The following is a 21,926-nucleotide window of genomic DNA, read 5'->3' as shown; positions in this document are numbered from 1 at the left end:
TCCTGTAGACAAGTTGAGCACAAGTCAATAGTGCACCCTTGCAGCAAAAGGTTAATTACATACTACACTACATTAGCAAGAGCATACCCAACAAATCAAACAAATCAGTGATTCCACTCTACGCAGCACAACACACCAAGAGATGTGGTCAAACTGCAGACAGCCCAGCAGACATCAATTAAGAAGACTGAGGAGCTGGAGAATATGGCAAAGGGAACTGTCTTTGCCTAGCCTGGAGAAGAAAAGGCTATGGCAGTCTTCCACTATCTACGGAGTGGGAGGGAAGAAGAGTTACAAAGTAAACGAAGCCAGATTCTTCACAGAGGTGCACAACAATAGGACGTGGGGCGATGGCCAAAAGCTGCAGGAAGGCGCATTCCGGTTGGAAATAAGAAAAGCATCCCTGATGATCCCTCACACTCTTCCCCTGCTTCAGCATGGGGTCCCTCCCATGGGAGACAGTCCTCCATGAACTTCTCCAATGTGGGTCCTTCCCACGGACTACAGATCTTCACAAACTGCTCCCACACAGACAGGCCCCTTCCGTGGGGTGCAGTCCTTCAGGAACAGACTGCTCCAGCATGGGTCCCCCATGGGGTCACAAGTCCTGCCAGCAAACCTGCTCCAGCATGAGCTCCTCCACAGGTCCACAGGTCCTGCCAGGAGCCTGCTCCAGTGCGGGCTTCCCACAGGGTCACAGCCTCCTTCAGGCATCCATCTGCCCTGGCATGGGGTCTTCCATGGGCTGCCCGTGGATATCTGCTCCACTGTGGACCTCCATGGGCTGCAGGGGGACAGCCTGCCTCACCATGGTCTTCCCCACGGTCTGCAGGGGAATCTCTGCTCTGGTGCCTGGAGCACCACCTCCCCCTCCTTCTTCACTGACCTTGGCGTTTGCAGAGTTGTTTCTCTCACATATTCTCGCTCCTGTCTCTCGCTGCAGTTGCCCAGGGTTTTTTTTCCCCCTTCTTAAATATGTTGTCATAGAGGTGCTACCACCGTCGCTGATGGGCTTGGCCTTGGCCAGTGGTGGCTCTGTCTTGGAGGCGGCTGGCATTGGCACTATTGGACATAGGGGAAGCTTCTAGCAGCTTCTCACAGCAGCCACCCCCGTAGCCCTGCTGCTACCAAAAGCTTGCCACGCAGACCCAATATAGCCTGTCACTCATACCTACAGCCTAGAACACCCATCCATGATCTGCTTAAATCTCATTGATTCCTCCTTCATCGTATCTGACATCTCAGCTACTTCAGAACCTGGCTACCTGCCTCAACTTAACAGACATAATCTTGCCTTGATCTTCATGGAAATATTGGGAATTGAGAAAGACATTTTGCTCATGCTATTTTCTGTCACTCCTTCTCTGCATCCTGCCTTACTTTTCTCTACCATGTCATGTAAGACTGCTTTGCTTTGACAACTTTCATGGCTATCATCACATCTTACTATTAAAACATCAACTGGTAATTGGACTGCAATGACAAGAAGCATTTCTATTACTTCTCTAAGGCAGCTCTTCACAATGTAAATATCCATGAAACTAACTCATTATTCTACTATAAGGCCTTCCTTAAAAGTCTTCATTTTGTAATATCCCCAGAAGGCACAGTAACAGGCTGGAATATGAGGCAACATGCTGATCACTCTTATTAGCGTTTTGTCGCTGTGTTCTATTATTTCCCCTTTTGTCTGTTTCTGTTGATTTTCTCTTGTCCTAGTTCATGGATCTGGGACCGTTTTCTGTTCTGTGCTAACTAGAACACATTCAAATCCACAGGAACTGGGACCTGTTAGAGAAATAGTCCAATTCCTGACTCAGTTTCTGACTTCTTAGTTTGGTTTTAGTTCTCACAGCCCAGTGTTAAATTAGCCACTTTAAAATGATATAATTTGATTAACAGCTTTGAAAAACCTCCAGATCCCCAGGTACTCAAATATAGGAAAAACACTTCAAAGGAATGATGAAATTAGCTCACAAACATACCTAATAGAGCTGATTTCAATTAAATTTGAATCAATGGCATTTAAAATCACGGCATATTTTTTAATGACTACTTAAGACAGTGGGGGTTTGCCAAACAGAGGATGTTTAAGAACGCACGATTTTTCACAGCTTCATATTAGATGAAACTCCACAGGTGCTATCATGGGAAGTGACGTCCAACTTGAATATCTAGGCACTGTTTACCATTTGACACATGGCACAGGCTCGGTTTTGAAATGACTGTATAATTCAAACATCTAAGGAGCGATATTCTGCAAGCCCACAAAAACGTACACTTAACTAATCCCATCAATTGTATAAGCATTTGAAGAAACTGTCCCTGTGGTATTGAGTCCATTTTACTTCAATCATAAAATCTACAGCAACCCGCTGCAATCACATGGCTGTAAAAATGCCCAGTCCACATTCAACTTCTAACAGAGGGCAGAACATCAGAAGTAGGAGCAATAGAAGCTACTTTTAAAATAATCACTGATACCACGTGCAACTAATTCTCCTTCACCGGGAACAGAACCAGCAACATAGGTTAATCTATAGATCAAGTTAATTGCGAGCAAAAGCAGCTACAGCCACACTGACTCCAAAGGATTTGGGCTTTTCCCAAGAGATTCTTCCTCATTCTCTTGAGGGAACGTGTGCTTGCAGAGCCCTGTGCCTATGAAGACTTCATTGATGAGGAGAAACAATTTATGACCCTCTTCCTGTATTGGGGGCTTATAGACAATACAGACAATCACTTTCCCAGATAAAAATGGTTTGCTCTGAAAAGTCAGCCTCCAATAGAAACACTTGACCTAATCTACAATTTCATGAGACTTTTACCTTAAAAATAATTTAATTTAAAAATCAGCAACAGTTTGTGAATCTCTGAATGCCTTTTCTTGAACAAAATACATCCATTAAGACAGTAGGTTCAGAAATGCACAGATTGCTATCCTGTCCTTAGAATACCTGGCCTTTCAATGAGCTAAAACTTGTCTCTTCAAGCTTCTACGTAAGGATACTGCAAGCAATTTTCTTTTTAACCTGAACAATGACAGTTACAAGTTTAGAGCATTTCAGATGTTTACATCTCATTTTACACTATCTCCCAAAGTAATGACTCCTACAGTTTCAAAAAAGAATTTCAGCTCCAGTGGTGCCTTGATTTCACTTCAAATACTAGACTGCACAGACACTATAATACACAGTGCAGAGGACATCTCTTTGTATTCAAACAAAAAAGGAACTAATAGCTGGGTAGGACCACAGACAGCAGAGCTGGAAAAGGTCCAATATCCTTATGCTCTGAAGAAAAGCACAGTCTAACTGGCCAAGAACAGGACTGAGAAATCAGTAACTCTCAAATTGTAATCTCAACTATATTATTTACTTTTTGGCTTTATAAAATCTATTTTGAACCATATTCACCAAAATGTCTAGCTCCTGGGACGGAATCCCTAGCTCCACAGTCAAATGAAACTGATAAATCTGGCACAAGGGATAACAGCCCACATATTCCTGTCCCATATTAATTTCCTAATCAGAGTGGTTGCAGGTCATATTAATATTCTTGATCTCTCCGGATCAGTGAATCTTCAGCTCTTTTCGAACCCAGTGGGTGAGATGTAACAGCAGCATGGGAAGATGCTCAACTACTGAAGTTGCTGGTTTTGCTCAGGGCTTTATGAGAAAGTACAGTTCCATATGAAATAACTTGACAAGGAGAGGAAAACATGATGACAATTCAATTTGAGCCACTAAATGAAGGATTTTGCTACTGATTCAGCATCTTAAGTTCTGGTACAAATACAACAGAAGACACCATCCCTCTTCTCCTTCCTGCTTTGAAAGCAGAGATCAGAGAGAGCTGCTGTGTTTTATGCAGGCTTCTCTATGGAAACTCATAAAACTTCTACTGAACTAGATTCTGGAGGGAACTAGATGGAGAAACACAGAAGTTAGAGGGGCCAGCTGTACATGGGCAGAATCAGGTCTTTCTGCTCCTAGAAGCTTTTGCCAATGGAATTTAAATTGCTCCAGGGCCACAGGCTTTTAAAGGTTATGCAATGATTTTGAGAACTGCACTCTGCCAAAATCATAATTTAAGAAGATTACAAGACTCTAAATTTGGCCAGCTTTACATTGAAAACATCCCACTTGCTTTTCCTTGCCTCTGTAAAGGCCTGCTGATGAAAAACAGACAAGCTATCTTGTAACAGTCAGAGTCTTCTTACCTCATTTTTCTTATCTGTAGCTATACCTCATTAAACATTCACTAATACATTAAAGACAAAAACATGCAGTATGTACTTCTCATCTAAAAAGAATATCAGGTGTACACTGGATCCCTTAATTAAGTAATGTGCTGGACTTAAGAGCAGCAGGTCTTTCTGTCACAATCCTTGCTTAGTAATTAATGCTTCTCTGCACCAGAGCGTGGAGTCATTCGACAGTTCAATCACAGCTCCTGCATCAACAAAACTACTATTTAACTATAATTGAATGGGTCTCTACTACTCATCCAAAACTATTTCTAAGGACATTTTTGTTCTCTAGCAGGGCACTGTCTTCTTTGAGGAACAGCTCCCTCAGATGATGAATCTTCATTCACCAGAAAATCTTCTTTTCTCAGCCACGATACCTCATTAACCCCTCCTTCATCCTCCCTAACAGTCCCCAGGAAGGATTTCTTCACATCCATCAAAAATGTATTTTTAAGTAAGGTCATATACACTCTTTCTTAGTCAACAGGACTTTCAGCGCAGTCACTACTAAGGAAGTCAGAGCTTAAATGCTGTGGGTGAAATTCTGTTCTATGGAAGTTTCTTGGGAGAGTCACAGTTTCTCCTTAGACTTAGTCAAGAGTCTCTCGCTCAGGTCTTCAGGGAAAGACAAACTATATTTTTAAACTTTAAGGGCCAGTGTAGTGTTTTGAGTCACTTTTCACACGAAGAAACAAGATCGCTTCTATCCTCTCTACATTAAACATGATCATTGGAATATTGACCAAGACAGCAGATTTCAAAGCTCTTACAGAAGTATCTGACAGCTACCATGCACAGAAAGTTCAAATACATTGAAAGCTACTGCTTTCAATTGTGGTATCACAAAAGGTACTAAATACACAAACAGGTCTCCTGTATTTAACTTTACTAGCATGTGACCAATATGCCTGCTGCACCTGAGCTATTACTTAGCACAAGCAGAGCTGCAACTATAAAAAAAAAAAAATCATGCATTAGCAGAAGAGAGACAGTCAAGCAAAAATAACACTGAAAGCTAATTTCAAAATTAAGTGTCAAACACTTTTCACTGATCAGTTTAAATGAGGTTTAAAGGGGAATTACAATTTTTAAGAAGTTATTTACTTAAAAGTAATTAAAGAATTCCTGAAACATTTTTTTAAGTGTCAAGATTTTAGAATCATATACCATTTAAAATAATATATTTCTTCCACTTCACTACTTGAAGTCCTCACCTATTTGTCTGTTTGGAGCCTAACTATACAGTAACATACACAAACAACAGACTGTTATGGAAATGACATTGAAAAGACTACTGAAGATATATTTTCAATTATCTACTTCAGCAGCTAAAATACTTGGAAACAGTAGTGTGGTTTCCAAGTCAGAAAAGGGAAACGGTTTGGGCTCCAGTTCTTCAAGTACATTCTTCGTTCACTTGCACTGACAGGATATTAGTGTTTGCCCCTTCCACTGCCCATGACCCAACCCTATGTGCGAGTGAGTGCCTGCGGAGCTGGAACGGGAGGAAGTGCTCATGGATTTACATTCAGTTTAAGGAAAATAATCGGACACAAGGATTGAGGGGGTTGAACTGCCCAAATCCAGGTGACAGGTACTGCCAACACGTCACTGGTGCCACAGGAAACACTTGCGGGCTCTGGCAATTTCCAGGCATGATATTTTAAGCAAATGAGTGAAAACATTTATCGAGCTCAGCCACTCCGAAGCTCCGGTACGGCCTCAAATAACGCGGCAGCTGAAGCCGCTCCGCGGGACGGCGCCGTGCCAGCGATGGCCCCCTTAGCGTTCCCCCAGGGGGGGTCCCTCACCAGGCGCGCTGCACGGCGGGGCGGCTCCAGGGCCTGCCAGGCACGGGGCCGGGCGCGGAGGGCCGGCAGCCGCCAAGGGCAGCGCGGCAGCAGCGCTCCCTGCCGAGCCCCTGGCAAGGCCCGGCCTCTCCCCGCCCGGCGACGAGCGCCCGGCGGTGAGAGCGGAGCCGCTCGAGCCGAGGGGAGGGGCAGCTCCTTACCCATCGCCGCGCGGGCGGCACGCACCCGCCTGTGCCAGCGCCACCAGCCCGCAGGTCCCCCGAGCACCACCGCCGCGGCCATGCTGCGCCCCCGCGCCGAGTGACCTCCGGCCTGCCACCACCGCCCGCGCTCTGCGAGCGGCAGCTGCGGCAGCCAACCACAGACGCTCCCTGGCGGGATCCAGCCAATGGGAACGCACAGTCTCCACCCACAGTCTCCTCCCCGCCGCCGGCCTGCCGCGCCCGCCGTCCCGTGACAGACGGGGCCGGCCCCCTTCCCCGCGCCCGGGGCGGGGCGGGGGCCGGGCAGGCGCTGGGGCACCTTATTGGGGCAGCGGAGCTGGCGGCGGGGCGGCGGGTAACCGTGTCCCGCTGCCTGCGGCTCCCCCGGGGGAGGGGTTTCCTTCCAGCCCTCCTTCTTGCCCGCTGCCACCTCCCCTTCCTGCGCCGCCGCCGGGAGGGCCGCTCGGCTGAGGGGAGGGAGGGAAGGCGGAGCCGGGGTTTTGGCGGAGGCGATTTGTGGGGACAGAAGTTGGGGAGGCGCGGCCCAGCGTGGGGTCCCGCCGGCGTGAGGGCCGCGTACCCGCAGCGTGGCGCGAACGGCGCCCTCAGGGTGAGGGAAAAGGCCACCTTGTGCCGGTTTTGCCTAGTCAGGTGGCAGATGAACGCTGGCGCTTGTGACCGGCTTCGTCCTGCCCAGAGCGCAGTTCCCGAAGGCCTGACAGAGGGTTTATGGACATCGATTAGATCTGTGTTTGAACAAGCTAAGATCTGTGCTGCTCACCCACAGTGTAGCACCTGACAGGACTCTGAGACCTTGCTGGCAGTCCGGGGAGAGCTTCAGGCCCTTCAGGGGTGCGAGGGAGCAGGCCAGGCTCTGAGGGAGGGCAGGCTGGAGGCAGGCGAATGCTGCCTCCTCAGAGCAAGGCTTCAGCTCCAGTCCTGCAACTGCCACATTTCTCTCTCATGAACAACTTAAGTTGATTTCCTGACAGCAAAACTTGCCTTAATTTGTTGTGGAGGAATGCTGGGTACTCCCTCAGTCATTACATTACTCTTGCTAGGTCAGAGGTCTTTTTGTAGCTGTTACCTAGTTTTCAGACTTCTGAGAGAATGTAGCCATCAGGAACAGATCTCAGGTCTCTCAAAGTAAGCTATTCACTCATATGTTAGCATAGAAAGAGTAGGCTTGATATATGAGCTTGGCTTTTCTATCAGTACCACATTATTTTTTTGTACATTTGCCCCTATAAAGCAATGGATGATACACAGTTAAATTAAACCACCTCACCCCCCGAGCAGCAGCCCCGAGCTGCTTTCCCCTGGACCCGGAAGTTCCCGGCAACGAATCAGGAGAGGGGGGGGCGTAGCACCACCCCCGGTCGATTGGGTGATAAAGAGCCTCTGGGAGGACAGGGACTAGTCCCTGCCCAGACGGTACAGGGGGAGTCAGCAGTGACTGGGTGTGTCCCAGGGCGGGGGAGGCCACAGCCGTTTGCAGCTCGTTGGGGAGGGCGCTGACTCCCTCCTAGTGCACAAGGCGAGGAAGGTGCCAAGGAGCTGTGAACCAGCCAAGCTGTGAAGGCGTCAAGGAGCTGTGAACCAGGGGTGTCACCAACAGGTATTTCCCGGCTCAGTGAAAGAACATGGTCTCCACCCGGTGGAAGAAGATCAAAATGGATGTGGGAACGCAGACAGAGCTCCCACGGAAGGAGGAGATGGTGCAGGTTGCAGGCTGCAGGGAATGCTACGGTGTCTCTGTGGTGACAGGGGGCTGTGTGCGCTGTGAGCAGGTAGATGATCTGCTCGGCCAAGCGGCACAGCTGCAAAGCCAGGTTGAAAGGCTTCAAGCCGAAGTAGAAAGGCTTAGGAGCATTCAGGAGGCTGAAATGGAGATAGACTGGTGGAGCCAGGCTCTGCCCTCCCTGCAACAAAAATGGGAGCACCTGCCGGAGAGCTCCCAGGATTGAGGGACCCCTGTACTCTGCCCCTCTCAGGTGGAAAACAATAACCTAGAGGAAAGGAGTGAGTGGAGGCAAGTCTATGGCTGTGGCAAAAGGCGAGTGCCCTCCTTGCCTACCTCGCCTCCACAGGTGCCTCTGAGAAATAGATATGAAGCCCTAGTGGAATACAGCCCGTCCATTGGGGATGTGGCGGAGAGGCAACCTATATCAGAGGTCCCACCACAGTCAGAAAAACCTGACAGGCATATAGCTACCTTCTCCACAAGGAAGAAGAGAAGAGTTTTAGTGGTTGGAGACTCCTTCCTAAAGGGATCTGAGGGCCCAATATGCAGAGCTGACCCCCATCACAGGGAGGTCTGCAGCCTGCCTGGAGCCCGAATCAGGGATATCACCAGGCAACTCCCCAACCTGGTGAAGGCCACAGACTACTACCCCCTGCTGATCTTCCAGACAGGTGGGGAAGAAGCTGCATCCCGTAGTCTGAGGGGGATGAAGAAAGACTACAAGGCCCTAGGACGGTTGGTGAAAGAGTCTGGGGCACAAGTTGTTTTCTCCTCCCTCCTTCCATTTTCAGGTGAAGATGTGGGATGGAATAGTAGGATTCTCTCTGTTAATGCCTGGCTACGAGACTGGTGCTACAGGCAGGGCTTTGGGTTCTTTGATAATGCCTGGTTTTATAAGACAACAGGCGTGACCGTAATGCATGGGAAAGGTTTATGTCGTAAGGGCAAAAGGGTTCTGGGACAGGAATTAGCAGGGCTCATTCGGAGAGCTTTAAACTAGATTCGAAGGGGGATGGGGAAGTATCTGGGCTTGCACCACTGGGGCAACGGTCTAGTGTTGAGGCAGACCAGGAGGCCTCCCATCCCCCTGGGGTGAAATCGGTGTGCTCAGCTTGCTCCCTGAAATGCCTGTACACCAATGTGCACAGCATGGGGAATAAACAGGAGGAGTTGGAAATCCGTGTTCGGTCGGGGGGCTATGATCTAGTGGCAATTACAGAGACTTGGTGGGACACCTCGCATGACTGGAATGTGGTCATGGATGGCTATGTCCTGTTCAGGAAAGACAGGCCGCTAAGGAGAGGTGGTGGAGTTGCTCTTTATGTGAGTGAGCAGCTAGAATGTATTGAGTTCTGTCCAGAGGCAGATCAGGAGCGAGTTGAGAGTTTGTGGGTGCGAATTAAGGGGCAGGCTGGCAGGGGTGATACCGTTGTGGGTGTCTTTTACAGGCCACCGGATCAGGATGAGGAAGGTGATGAGGCCTTCTACAGGCAGCTGAGAGCAGTCTCTCAATTACAGGGCCTGGTTGTCATGGGGGATTTCAACTACCCTGATATTTGCTGGGAGGCCTACTCAGCCAGCAATCCTCAGTCCAGGAGGTTCCTCCAGTGCATTGATGATAACTTTCTGATGCAAATGGTGGATGAGCCAACTAGGAGAGGAGCGCTGCTGGATCTGATCCTCACTAACAAGGAGGGTCTGGTTGAAGCGGTGAAGGTTGAGGGCAGCCTTGGTTGTAGTGACCATGAGATGGTAGAGTTCAGGATCTCATGTGGCAGGAACAGAATAGCTAGCAGAATTACAACCCTGGACTTCAGGAGGGCCAACTTTGGCCTTTTCAAGCAATTGCTAGGGGAAATCCCATGGGACAGGGTACTAGAAGGTAAGGGGGCCCAAGATAGTTGGTTAGCATTCAAGGACTGCTTCTTCCGAGCTCAAGATCAGAGCATCCCAGCAGGTAGGAAGTCAAGGAAGGGTACCAGGAGACCTGCATGGTTAAACAGGGAACTGCTGGGCAAACTCAAGTGGAAGAAGAGGGTGTACAGATCATGGAAGGAGGGGCTGGCCACTTGGGAGGAATATAAGTCTGTTGTCAGAGGATGTAGGGAGGCAACTAGGAAAGCTAAGGCCTCCTTGGAATTAAACCTTGCAAGAGAGGTCAAGGACAACAGAAAGGGCTTCTTCAAATACATTGCAGGTAAAGCCAACACTAGAGGCAACGTAGGCCCACTGATGAATGAGGTGGGGGCCCTGGAGACAGAGGATAAAAAGAAGGCGGAGTTACTGAATGCCTTCTTTGCCTCTGTCTATACAGCTGGAGGCTGTCCTGAGGAGCCCCGGACCCCTGAGGCCCCAGAAGAAGTCAGGATAGAGGAGGAATCTGTCTTGGTAGATGAGGGCTGGGTCAGGGACCAATTAAGCAACCTGGACGTCCATAAATCCATGGGCCCTGATGGGATGCACCCGCGGGTGCTGAGGGAGCTGGCGGAAGTCATTGCTAGGCCACTCTCCATCATCTTTGCTAAGTCGTGGGCAACGGGAGAGGTGCCTGAGGACTGGAGGAAAGCGAATGTCACTCCAGTCTTCAAAAAGGGCAAGAAGGAGGACCCGGGTAACTATAGACCGGTCAGCCTCACCTCCATCCCCGGAAAGGTGATGGAACAACTTGTCCTTGGTGCTGTCTCTAGGCACATCAAGGATAGGGGGATCATTAGGGGCACTCAACATGGCTTCACCAAGGGGAAGTCATGCTTAACCAACTTGATAGCCTTTTATGAGGACATAACCCGGTGGATAGATGATGGTAAAGCTGTGGATGTGGTCTATCTCGATTTCAGTAAAGCGTTTGACACGGTCTCCCACAGCATCCTCGCAGCTAAACTGAGGAAGTGTGGTCTGGATGATCGGGTAGTGAGGTGGATTGTGAACTGGCTGAAGGAAAGAAGCCAGAGAGTGGTGGTCAATGGGACAGAGTCCAGTTGGAGGCCTGTGTCTAGTGGAGTCCCTCAAGGGTCGGTACTGGCACCAGTTCTATTCAATATATTCATTAATGACTTGGATGAGGGAATAGAGTGCGCTGTCAGCAAGTTTGCTGATGACACAAAACTGGGAGGAGTGGCTGACACGCCGGAAGGCTGCGCAGCCATTCAGAGAGACCTGGACAGGTTGGAGAGTTGGGTGGGGAGAAATTTAATGAAATATAACAAGGGCAAGTGTAGAGTCCTGCATCTGGGCAAGAACAACCCCATGTACCAGTACAAGTTGGGGGCAGACCTGTTGGAGACCAGCGTAGGGGAAAGCGACCTGGGGGTCCTAGTGGACAGCAGGATGACCATGAGCCAGCAATGTGCCCTTGTGGCCAAGAAGGCCAATGGCATCCTGGGGTGTATTAGAAGGGGTGTGGTCAGCAGGTCAAGAGAGGTTCTCCTCCCCCTCTCCTCTGCCCTGGTGAGGCCGCATCTGGAATATTGTGTCCAGTTCTGGGCCCCTCAGTTCAAGAAGGACAGGGAACTGCTAGAGAGAGTCCAGCGCAGAGCCACGAAGATGATTAAGGGAGTGGAACATCTCCCTTATGAGGAGAGGCTGAGGGAGCTGGGTCTCTTTAGCTTAGAGAAGAGGAGACTGAGGGGTGACCTCATTAATGTTTATAAATATGTAAAGGGCAAGTGTCATGAGGATGGAGCCAGGCTCTTCTCAGTGACATCCCTTGACAGGACAAGGGGCAATGGGTGCAAGCTGGAACACAGGAGGTTCCACATAAATATGAGGAAAAACTTCTTTACGGTGAGGGTGACCGAACACCGGAACAGGCTGCCCAGAGAGGTTGTGGAGTCTCCTTCTCTGGAGACATTCAAAACCCGCCTGGACGCGTTCCTGTGTGATATGATCTAGGTAATCCTGCTCCGGCAGAGGGATTGGACTAGATGATCTTTCGAGGTCCCTTCCAATCCCTAACATTCTGTGATTCTGTGATAAAGGAATTTTGTGGGCAGTGAAGGCGGCTGTGGCTTTATAGTAGCTTTACTCTGGCATGAGTGAGTGCTACCACTCAACAGACTGATCTCATACTGTCATCCAGTTGCTTCTTTCTCTCATTGCCTCTCAGCTGAGCACTAAGACAGTACAACTTGAGAAGAAAAGAAGATCTCTGCAGCTAAGGCAGTGGAAAGAGACACAAAACCAGAAACCCTATAATTTGCTAGCACTTCGCAAAACATTTACAAGCCCCAGAGACTCACGTATACCAATATTTTCATAAGCTCACTGTTCTCTTCTACTGTGCCATTTGAAGTGTGCCAAGTGAATGAAGCCACTGAGCTATGTTTACTTTTCTCCTCAGTGATGACGAGGCTGACAACCATTTTGAGCACAAATATTGTTGGGATGAGAAGAGGTGTGATTCCTCATCAATGCAGCTATGCTGGCGGAAATCTGTACCGAGGTGTAGTTCAAATAAGGTCTTTGAAAGTCATTAAAAACTGAATTTTACACGTAATCACAGAACTTTGAAAACATTTTTTTTGCCCTCCAGTCTGATTCTTCACCGCCTTACATTTTCAGAGTCATTGACTCTTTTCCAGCTGGCTGTAGACTCCTATCGAGTCTGAACTGAGTTAGAAAAGTAATTAATTTTATTTTTTTGTGGGATTAAGAATAGACAGGTGAATCAAGTGAAGAGTCTAATGCTACGCTCAGTGTGGTCCTTGAATTCAAATTTTTAACTCTCATTACAAGATGCAGCTTTACCTGTGTAGCTGCATCTTTCTCTAGAACTTTTATCATGTCTAAGAGGGTTTTATTTGTGTAGGTATAAATAAAACATTATTTCTTTAAAAGGTATATGAGGAAAATTTCACTTTGTACCAGCATAATAAAAATACACTACAATCACTTCCAAAGAAAGCACGAGAAACTGGAAAAAGGAGAGTGCTATTGATAAAAGTGCAGTAGACTGAGCCTTATATTACTTTGCCAACACACCTGTGAATAAACTCTATTGTAACAGACATGCCCGCTGTTATGTTACTAGAGATTTTACATGGCTTTTGTACAGAACATGCTTTTGCAGGCAGGTGAAATACCTGAGATTAGATTAAATGGAATTTCTGCTCACGTAATGAACACTGATACAACTGATGATAATAATAGTTTAGTACTTCTGAGGTAGCCAGTATAGGAAGGAAGCATTTGCAGGACCAGATGGTGCAGGGCTGCCATAGTGCAGAGCATTGGCAGGAGAAGGGAGAAAATGAAATTAATAGTGGTGTTGTATTTTTTATTTTCTCCAAAATGCCCTCTAGTGATGTTTGAACTTTTAGTAGGCTTATAGTAAAGTTAGCTCATTTTGTTAAAAATAGTTTTGCCTTTCATAAAAGTTTATCTCACTATAAATTAAGCCTTCATAGTTAATTTTGTTTTGTGTGTTTATTTCTTTGCCAACCTAATCACATTCTTTCCACACAAAATGAAAAAAGCTTTGTTAACTTCAAAATACTTTTGTTCTAAGTAAATAGCCATGAAAGTTTTACTTATATTAAAACACAGGATAAAATGTTCTAGTTTTTTCCAACAAAGCAGCAGTATCTCCTTACTCATACCTAGTAAGATAGTGTTTCATAAAGATTTATATGTGATGATTTCTGAAATTGTTAACTAGTTAAAATGCAAATAAACTACTATTTGTATAGCTCAGTTCTACAAATTATTATTTTTTCATTGTGTTAAAAATGGGGATACAGACATCATTTGAGTGCATACAACTCCTACTTTTTAAAGTAAAATGCTTTAAAGTAATACAAGTAAAGTCTAAAATTGTCTATAAAAATAAATTCATTAGATATTTTAAAATACCTTGAAGTGCCAAAAAAGCTTTCCAGAAATCAGTGATTACATTGCAAACGTGCTACAAAGGGGAACTGTTAACAAGTGTGCCTTTGCCAATGGTAGGAAGATTGCCAACATCTAATTGGCTTTAAAGTTTTGTTGTATCAATGGTGTATTGTATCTTAAAAGCAGTAATGCCAACCTTATGATTTAGGCATGAAACGGGACCTCAAAATACCTGACTGATTACGGCAGGAAGGAACTATTTTCTTAAGGAAAACTTGCTAGCCTACTTGTTGCTCTAGTCTAAGTAAAGAGTTCATTTTGTACAATACAGCAAAAAGAACAGCATAAAAACTATATATGAGAATGACAAGTAGTAAACATATAGCTGGTACGTATCTGTTTTCATTGGTAGATCTTGTGGTGCTTCATAAAAGGGAGTACTGATGTCATTACAAGAACTGATCTTTTAGCTGCCAAACCCATGTAAGCCATTGTTGCTCCCCAAGCCTACGTATACCTGGAGGCCCCTCAGTCAGTCCAGTGAGTTCAATTGCTTTTTGACAGCTTTCTATATCGGACCTGTGAAATGAGCAGGATTTCAAAAAAATCCTCACCGCTTTTGCCCTGGCTATTCATCCCTATCCTTGCATTACAATTTACGTCCCTCTCAGGTGTGTGCTGATAGTTACAAAATGTATACATCTCAAACATGCTCCCCAAACATTATTGCATTGTTGTTAACCCACATTATTTCATTCATCTGTTTTACAGTCTGCCCCAACAAATGCACTGGCGCACACTGGTCCTCACTCTGGAGGGACTGAATGGGCCAAGCTGGAATCAGTGAGTGGGACAGAAAGCTCTTAAATTGGCTCCTCAGCTATGGAGTATTAGTATTGTAGAGCCAAATTCTTGGTCATGGGAAGACTAATGAGGTTCCTAGTATCACAGAACTTGTCAGTGACAGAAAAGGGAAAGAAAATGCAACTTTCTTGACTCTCATTATCATATAACCATATCATTCCCATGACCATTATTACCATGTTCATTAGGCCACATTGCCTTGCTATTATTAACACATCATTATCATATCATCTTGCTTTGTAGACTGCTGCTGGCAGATTCCTACAGGATCTGGGAAATGTGGAGAAAAAGATACAGTACCTTTATACTGCATGGTCCTGTATCCCTGTAGCCCAGCTTGTTAGATCATCAAAAACTTGTGTATATTTACTTACATTGTACCTAATGAATGCTTAGTGACGTTGTAAATCTAGACCTTTGTGTTTAAGTGACTGAGGTTTATTTTCTTACATTGTAAGAAATATGTGTAGACCTTAGGTGTGTTCCTTAACATCTGTGACATGGTAACATGGATGTTAAAACATGAGAACTTCTCAGAGCACTCATAATACAAATAGCAGCTGCTTAGTACATCAATAGGTAGGTAGTTTTCTACCTGTTGGTACATTGTGCCCACTAAGTTCCAGGATATGTAAAGAAACCTGTAAATAAACAGAAAATAATGGTTACTCTTTTTATTCTTAATGCTGAAAATGTGGCCATCTTAGTCTGCTTTAAAGGTCTTGTATAAAAAGACCAAATAAAGAATTTTAAAAAACCCTTACAAACACAGAGCATTTATAGTATTTTTTGTCAATTTGCATTTTCTTAGATTTAAGGATTTTTTTTCCCTTAATAAGGAACCTCTGAAAGCAAAGGGAAATATACGCACTGTGTCAAATTATGCTAAGGGTATCTGGATTAACTTTCAGAGCCTGCCCCTGACTTTAACTCTATTGATGCAGGATAATTACGTTTGATCAGTTTTTTACAAATTTTCCATTACTTTTGGGATATTTCCTTTTCAAGACTTGGAGTTTTATAGTCTAGGTTGATAACTAAGCACAATTTTCACTGAATTTAGTGAGAGTTACAGACATATGACACCCATAAAATGAGACCCTCATTGCAGAGTGATATTTAAATTCGACATTAGCATGACTGAGTGTAGCCAAAAAAAACTACAGTGGATGCAACAGCACATCTGAGACTTGATTCAAAATGAATTGGCAGCCAAGCCTACAGTCTTTTATTTCTCCTTGTAACCTTTCATCTTGCATTTGTTGCCTTTATTTCTCTACACTGGAGAGCTTTCATAATGTTTGTAAAATGCAATAAAAGTGCAGTGAAGCTGCTCAGGAATCCCTGAGCTGCAAATAGTTGGAGCTGGGAGAGCATTCCAGAGAAATATCCCTGTATATTTCCTCTTTGACTGGTCACTGCTGGAAGCAGATTACTGTGCTAGAGGGACCTTGAGCCCAACATAATATGACATTCTTCACGCTTGTAAATATTCGAGTTGGGATTCTCAGGCCAGCATTCATTTCCTAGCTGTGTGCACTTCACTAGATAACGAACTGGAATGTATAAGCAGCAATGCAAGTGGTTATTTTTTCCTAACCAAAAAAACCCCCTTGAGTAATCTGAACTGGTTTATTTCTTGCTGAATCATATGATATGTTCTGCAGCAATATGTAATTTAGTAATCAACTATGAACTGAATATCTGTGATATTCTGAATATTGCATATACTTATGGGGAAGCAAATTCCAGGCTTCTGTGGGAATGTAGTGCCTTGGGGGAACATAGAAACTTTGTTTTGGTATGAACACTTACTGCCTGTTTTGTCAGAAGTATTTGTACTGTAGTTTGGAAAGTGGCTGCATCTCACTAGGATATCAGGTGAATGTTAGAAAGGGCAGGTTACTGCAGGATACCAATGCATATGTATTTGTACTAACCGACACCAATTGCAGTTAAACACTAGAGTTTTTGTCCTCTTTTTAGCCCTGATAAATCCCATTAAGATGTTTAGGCTAGACTGTGCTGACTGGGTTTCTTGGAAGAGCTGAAAAGATTCAAGTACCTATTTCCCAGAAGAAGTCAATCATCTCCTTCAAGTTCTCTTCAAAATCCCACCCAAGTAAAATGCAATAGAGATGCTTTATCTAGATGAATTTCATTGGAAAAGGCTGTGGAGAACAAGTCCTTTTAATCACAGCATTTTGCTAAATGGAATGTGTTGCAGTTCTGGTTATAAGCAAATTGAATCACTACTATCTTTTACAAATAAGTAGGATATTGTACGTGGGTGACTGCATATAGATTGTACCATGAACAGTATAGAGCTGCTCCATTTGGAGAACTGGCAGAAAAAAATGCAAAGTGTAAAGACCCATATAGCATCCCATAGTGATCTGGGGTTGGTTTCATTTTTGTGTTTTAACTGCTGAAAAATATGTTTCAGATTTTTTAATGGATTTAGAATCTGTTGATGTTTGTGTACAATACCTTATTTTTACATACTTATTTTGCATGACATAGAAATGCAAAGAGGAGGATGACTTTAGTTCAGATTTAGATGAACAGCTTTTGCCAAAGCAGCTGAAGAAGGAAACAAATTCCGAAAGAAATACTGCTACTTATTATAAACGTTTGGTATCAGTCATGGTCATTTTATTTTGACTTCTACCTGCAATGCACTACATATATAACATATTGATTGGTGTGGGAATTGCACAAAACAGTCACTCAATGCCCTTCTGCCAGTTACAAGGTACTGACATAGGAAAAGAAAATGAACATGGTAGGGCAACGTGGAAAAGCAATGTGGAAAAGCTATATGGTTAGATTGATCTCAAACTTAAGGGGCCTGGTAAGGATGAGGTAATTGTTGTCCAGGAAAAGATGCATGCATATAAGACACAGAAAAAATAGTTACCTTTTTTCCAACCAACGTATGTATATCAGTGTAAAAGCATCAACCTCACATTACTCTGATAAAGTCCTGAACTAACCTCCTTATGATATAGAAAGAGGAATCCTGGCACTAATGCAGTCCTTGGGTTTTCCTACACAACTGTGTAAAGCAGATCACTTCAGAAACAATTTCTTCATGTGGCATGCTCCTGAGCAGAGTCTTGGCTTTACCAAAATGGGAGGTGATCTTGCTCCTATTGACATTCTTAGGAATGTTTTCCTGTTTTTAGAGGAAGCAACATAAGGTCCTCTGAGGACTAAGGTGTATTAGGGGATATTCCTCATCACTGGCTTGCTAGAAGAATTAGTACCCAGAAACAACCTACTGCAGATCAAGAGAGCAATTAATTAACTTTTGACAAAGAGACACTGTTACTTAAGTCATATAATTCAACACCAAAGAGCAGATTTTATTTTCTGTCGTTGGGTGCAAAATTTGGACTCAATTTCTTAAGTTTTGTACATGCGACTAATAATAAATTTAACTTCTTTGGAATTTTAGCTACATAGAGGATATAGGAAACATCAACTGTATGTGCAAAAGGACAGAGAAGACTTTTACAAGAACAGCACACAAATCAATGTGAATCAGCAGATCTCCTCTATTCCATACAAAGACAAAACTACTGCATTATTGTGGCCCTGTATTGTCTATATTGCTTGCATTGCCTAGACTGTCTTGTCTGTCGAAAGATTTTTGAAAGGAATTTGTAATAAAAAGATTTGGACTGTGTACTGACATGAGGCAGTTAGATGCAGAATATTTATTTTAACAAATCTCCATTCTGTCCTATTGAAAATTTAAGATGACTACACTTTGTGAACATTTAAGAGTTCTAAATACGAACCACACATTTAGTTTAAGTCTAGCCCTATAATTTCACCGTGTAGCATGCATACCTATGGAATAGCTTGTTTATTATTAATTTTATTTTAAATCTCTGTTATATATTAATGCATTTCCCTAATGAAGACTATTTTTATAGGTTATTTTTAAATAACAGCATTTAACAAATGTAATAGCTGCAGTGAAAAATTGCAGAAGAAACTATCAGATAACAATACTTTTTAGAAGGAATATGCTGCTTGTTCATAAAAAATGATCCATGCTTCATCTGTGCTGTGATATGAATTCCAGTACAGCAGAGTCACTAGGCTGTTGGTCACCAAAACAATAGGATCATTTGGTAAAGGTTAGCATTATAGTGTCAGAGCTCTACCAAATTAAAAAAAAAAGGAAAAGAAAAGGGAGAGATGCAATAATTTTCTTTCCTAAAATAAGAAAAGGCAAACCTGTTGTTAATGTACAACTTACTGAAGTTAAAAAGTAATTTGATTTTTATTGTCTTAGCTGGGAGATAAATTAAGAGCATACATTACACCGAGAGATGTTGATTACACTAAAAGTAACCAGTTAAATCTAGCTGAGAAATACATTTAAGAGTCTCCCCTTAAAACACACAGTACTAAACTAAAAGTTGGCTATGATTTTAAAACTACTACTGCTGCTACTACTACAACAACTACTACTACTAAATAATAACAGCAGCAGCAGCAGCAGTAGTAGTAGTAATAATAATAATGATAATAATAATAATAATAATAATACCACCACCACTAATAACAAATTCATTTACTGTGGACACCTTGAACACAATTAAATATAATTGAAGTGCAGATCTGGTCTGTTGCGCCTGCCTTTTGATGTCTGACAACTTCTAGGAAAAGATACACAAGAAAAAACCATGACAAGCTTCCAAAATCCAGAGTTGTTGATTTAGAAAACCAGAGTTTTCTGAGTCAGACTTCCTCATTATTATTATTCCTGTAAAACTGACATAGTATGCCTGCTCATGTACACAAACTGAAGCTTTGATTTACAAATAAGATGGACTGAAAAATATTTTCCATGACGGATTTGTTTGAAAGAAAAATACTTTTTGAATGGTTTATTTTTTCCCCCGGTAACACATGATCTTCACTGAGCATGAAATCAAACTTTGGTTTGTTACTATTAAAAATGAACGTAAATGTATCATTATCACTAGAGTAATATAATGCTATTATCATTTTATTAGATAAGCAGTGACAATGTTGTGTTTGTAATAGCCTCTAGAGATATAATAAATCTAGCAGGGGAATGTCAGCCTGGTCCAAGATAGATTAAATGTAGAGAACCGGAATATAGTTCCCAGTAAACAAACACTTTGAGGTCAGGAGGTCGTACTTGCTCAGCTGTTCTTCATAAGCCCTATTGGAAATAACTTTCATACCATCACTGAGTATATTTCATGCTACCTAATAATACTGAGGGCCAAGTACAGTTGTGATATAAATGATTTCTAAGTGAAATATTGAATGTAAAATGATCAAAAAGCAATATGTAAATGGCAAATCAGGATGATGTTAGACATCCAATGGGTGCAATTTGAAAGATCTGCTCTTTTGTGGGGAAAAAATTCATCCCACTTGGAAGCTTGTGCAAATTCCCATTGACAAATGAGCTGATTTGGCCCTGGCAACCCTGTGATTAATACAACAAAAACTAAGGCTAATTATATTTGAATTTAGAAGAGGACTAGGAAGAATATTCAGCCAATGAACTCCCCCTTGGCAGTTGACTAATTGCAGCAGAACGGGGACTGCAAATCAACGAAGGTATGGGAAGCAGAGAGAGAACTGTGGATTGAATTTCCTTTTGGCATCTCTTCTAACAGGTAGAAAAATAGCTGGATTCTGGGAATGCTAAAATAAATATATGTATCAATGTGCGGTTTCTTATGGGTAAAGTTCTCAAAAACTGTTAAGATAACTTGATGTTTTCCAGACTCATACACCTCTATCACCCAATTTTAAGGAAAAGCTGCACTACTTACAGGCAGTGTTAGTAACAGATACTGTTGACAAGCTCAGTCAGGTCTCAGTGGTAGCGTTTAAGCAGGCAGTTTCATAAAGCTTTAAAAAGTCACCTTCAGCACAAACATGGTATATTCAAAATATGCAGATATACAGCCCAAATGCTGCCCACTGACATATCCCAGTAAAGATAACTAAAGTACACACTGTAAAACCAGATTCTAACCACGGTGTTTGTGTACAAAACACTTATTACAGGCCCAGCAGATCCTTTGTCATGTTGTGAACTAAAGCCATATGTCACAGCTGTGACATTACTGTGTTTTTAAAAGAGTAAGAGTTGTTACCCATATTAATAATGTAAATTGTATTTTGATTGAAAGATTCCAGTTCCAAAACACAACAACACAAAACCAGACTTTGGACAATATTGCTAACTTTGCTACATTATAATGTAAAATATTTATTAGCAAAAGGGAGTGCTATTTAGTAAATATGTTTCTTTTTGTAGAAAATTGTAGAAATGTAAGTACTGCAGTATTCTGCCTTTTTAAAATACTCCTTATACAATGAAATTAATTTGTGAGATAAGAAAAGGTATGAAAGTTTAAAAAAAATGATAGGATATGTGTGGCTAAAATATAGTTTGCATTTCTAAGTGGTGCTGATCCAATAAAATCGGAAAGACTGCATTATTTTCTGTATGTACATTTGCACAGCAAATCCAGCATTCTACTCTGTACAATGTTAATAGACACAATAGAATAAAAAATAATCAGGGGGATGAATTAAAGACAAATTTTAATTTTAGCACTGTGCTTCCTAGTAATTGATTTTTATTTAATGTATGTAACCATATGGTTATTATTTTTGCACAGAATTTAAGAACTAATAATGTAGGAATTTCAGAACTCCAGCAGTAGGAGAAGGTGAGAACCTTGACTCAAGATCTGTTGACTGACAAGTTTTCCGTACAAATAGCAACACAAGAGGTTTAGACCCCTCTCCAAGCTGAATGGAGGGCTATGGGGAAAAGCAGCGTGAGTCACTCTCTGTCTCAAGTCCCAGGCCAGGCATAACCTCTCACAAGCGTGCTGCGTGACCTGACAGCCCTTCTCGTCCGTGCGGAGTCCAGTTCAAGCACGTGATGTGACAGATGCAACTGCTCTGGGAGCCAAGGAGAGAGAAAAACTAGTAAAGAGGTGGAGACAAGAACTGCTAGAGCCAGAATAGGGGAGCAGGAGACAGAATTATTATGGGGATTCAGACATCTTTAGATCCTTTGAGAAAAGTATATACCATTATGAGAAAATAGGAAAGCTGACAAGCTTCTTGCAGATACAGTATACAGACACTTCTGTGCTCTGTCAGCGGTGGCAGCGGGTGCTGGAAGGGGACCCAGAAGGGGA

The 21,926-nt window shown here is 43.3% G+C and overlaps 1 protein-coding gene across 1 annotated transcript in view; it reads right to left on the bottom strand.

Annotated features, from left to right (window-relative positions):
* HIBADH (3-hydroxyisobutyrate dehydrogenase) overlaps nt 1-6,403 on the bottom strand; it is a 91,705-nt gene extending 85,302 nt beyond the window's left edge. Inside the window, exon 1 of the mRNA XM_068405453.1 lies at nt 6,264-6,403. Coding sequence (XP_068261554.1) covers nt 6,264-6,345 — 82 coding nt within the window. The 5' untranslated portion in view covers nt 6,346-6,403. The remainder of the gene's footprint in view (nt 1-6,263) is intronic.
* Nucleotides 6,404-21,926: the final 15,523 nt, after the last annotated feature.

This window comes from Nyctibius grandis, chromosome 7, assembly GCF_013368605.1.
Source record: "Nyctibius grandis isolate bNycGra1 chromosome 7, bNycGra1.pri, whole genome shotgun sequence".
Lineage (NCBI taxonomy): Eukaryota > Metazoa > Chordata > Aves > Nyctibiiformes > Nyctibiidae > Nyctibius > Nyctibius grandis.
The sequence above is the reverse complement of the archived record's forward strand: the minus strand, read 5'-3'. Positions and strand labels throughout refer to the sequence as shown.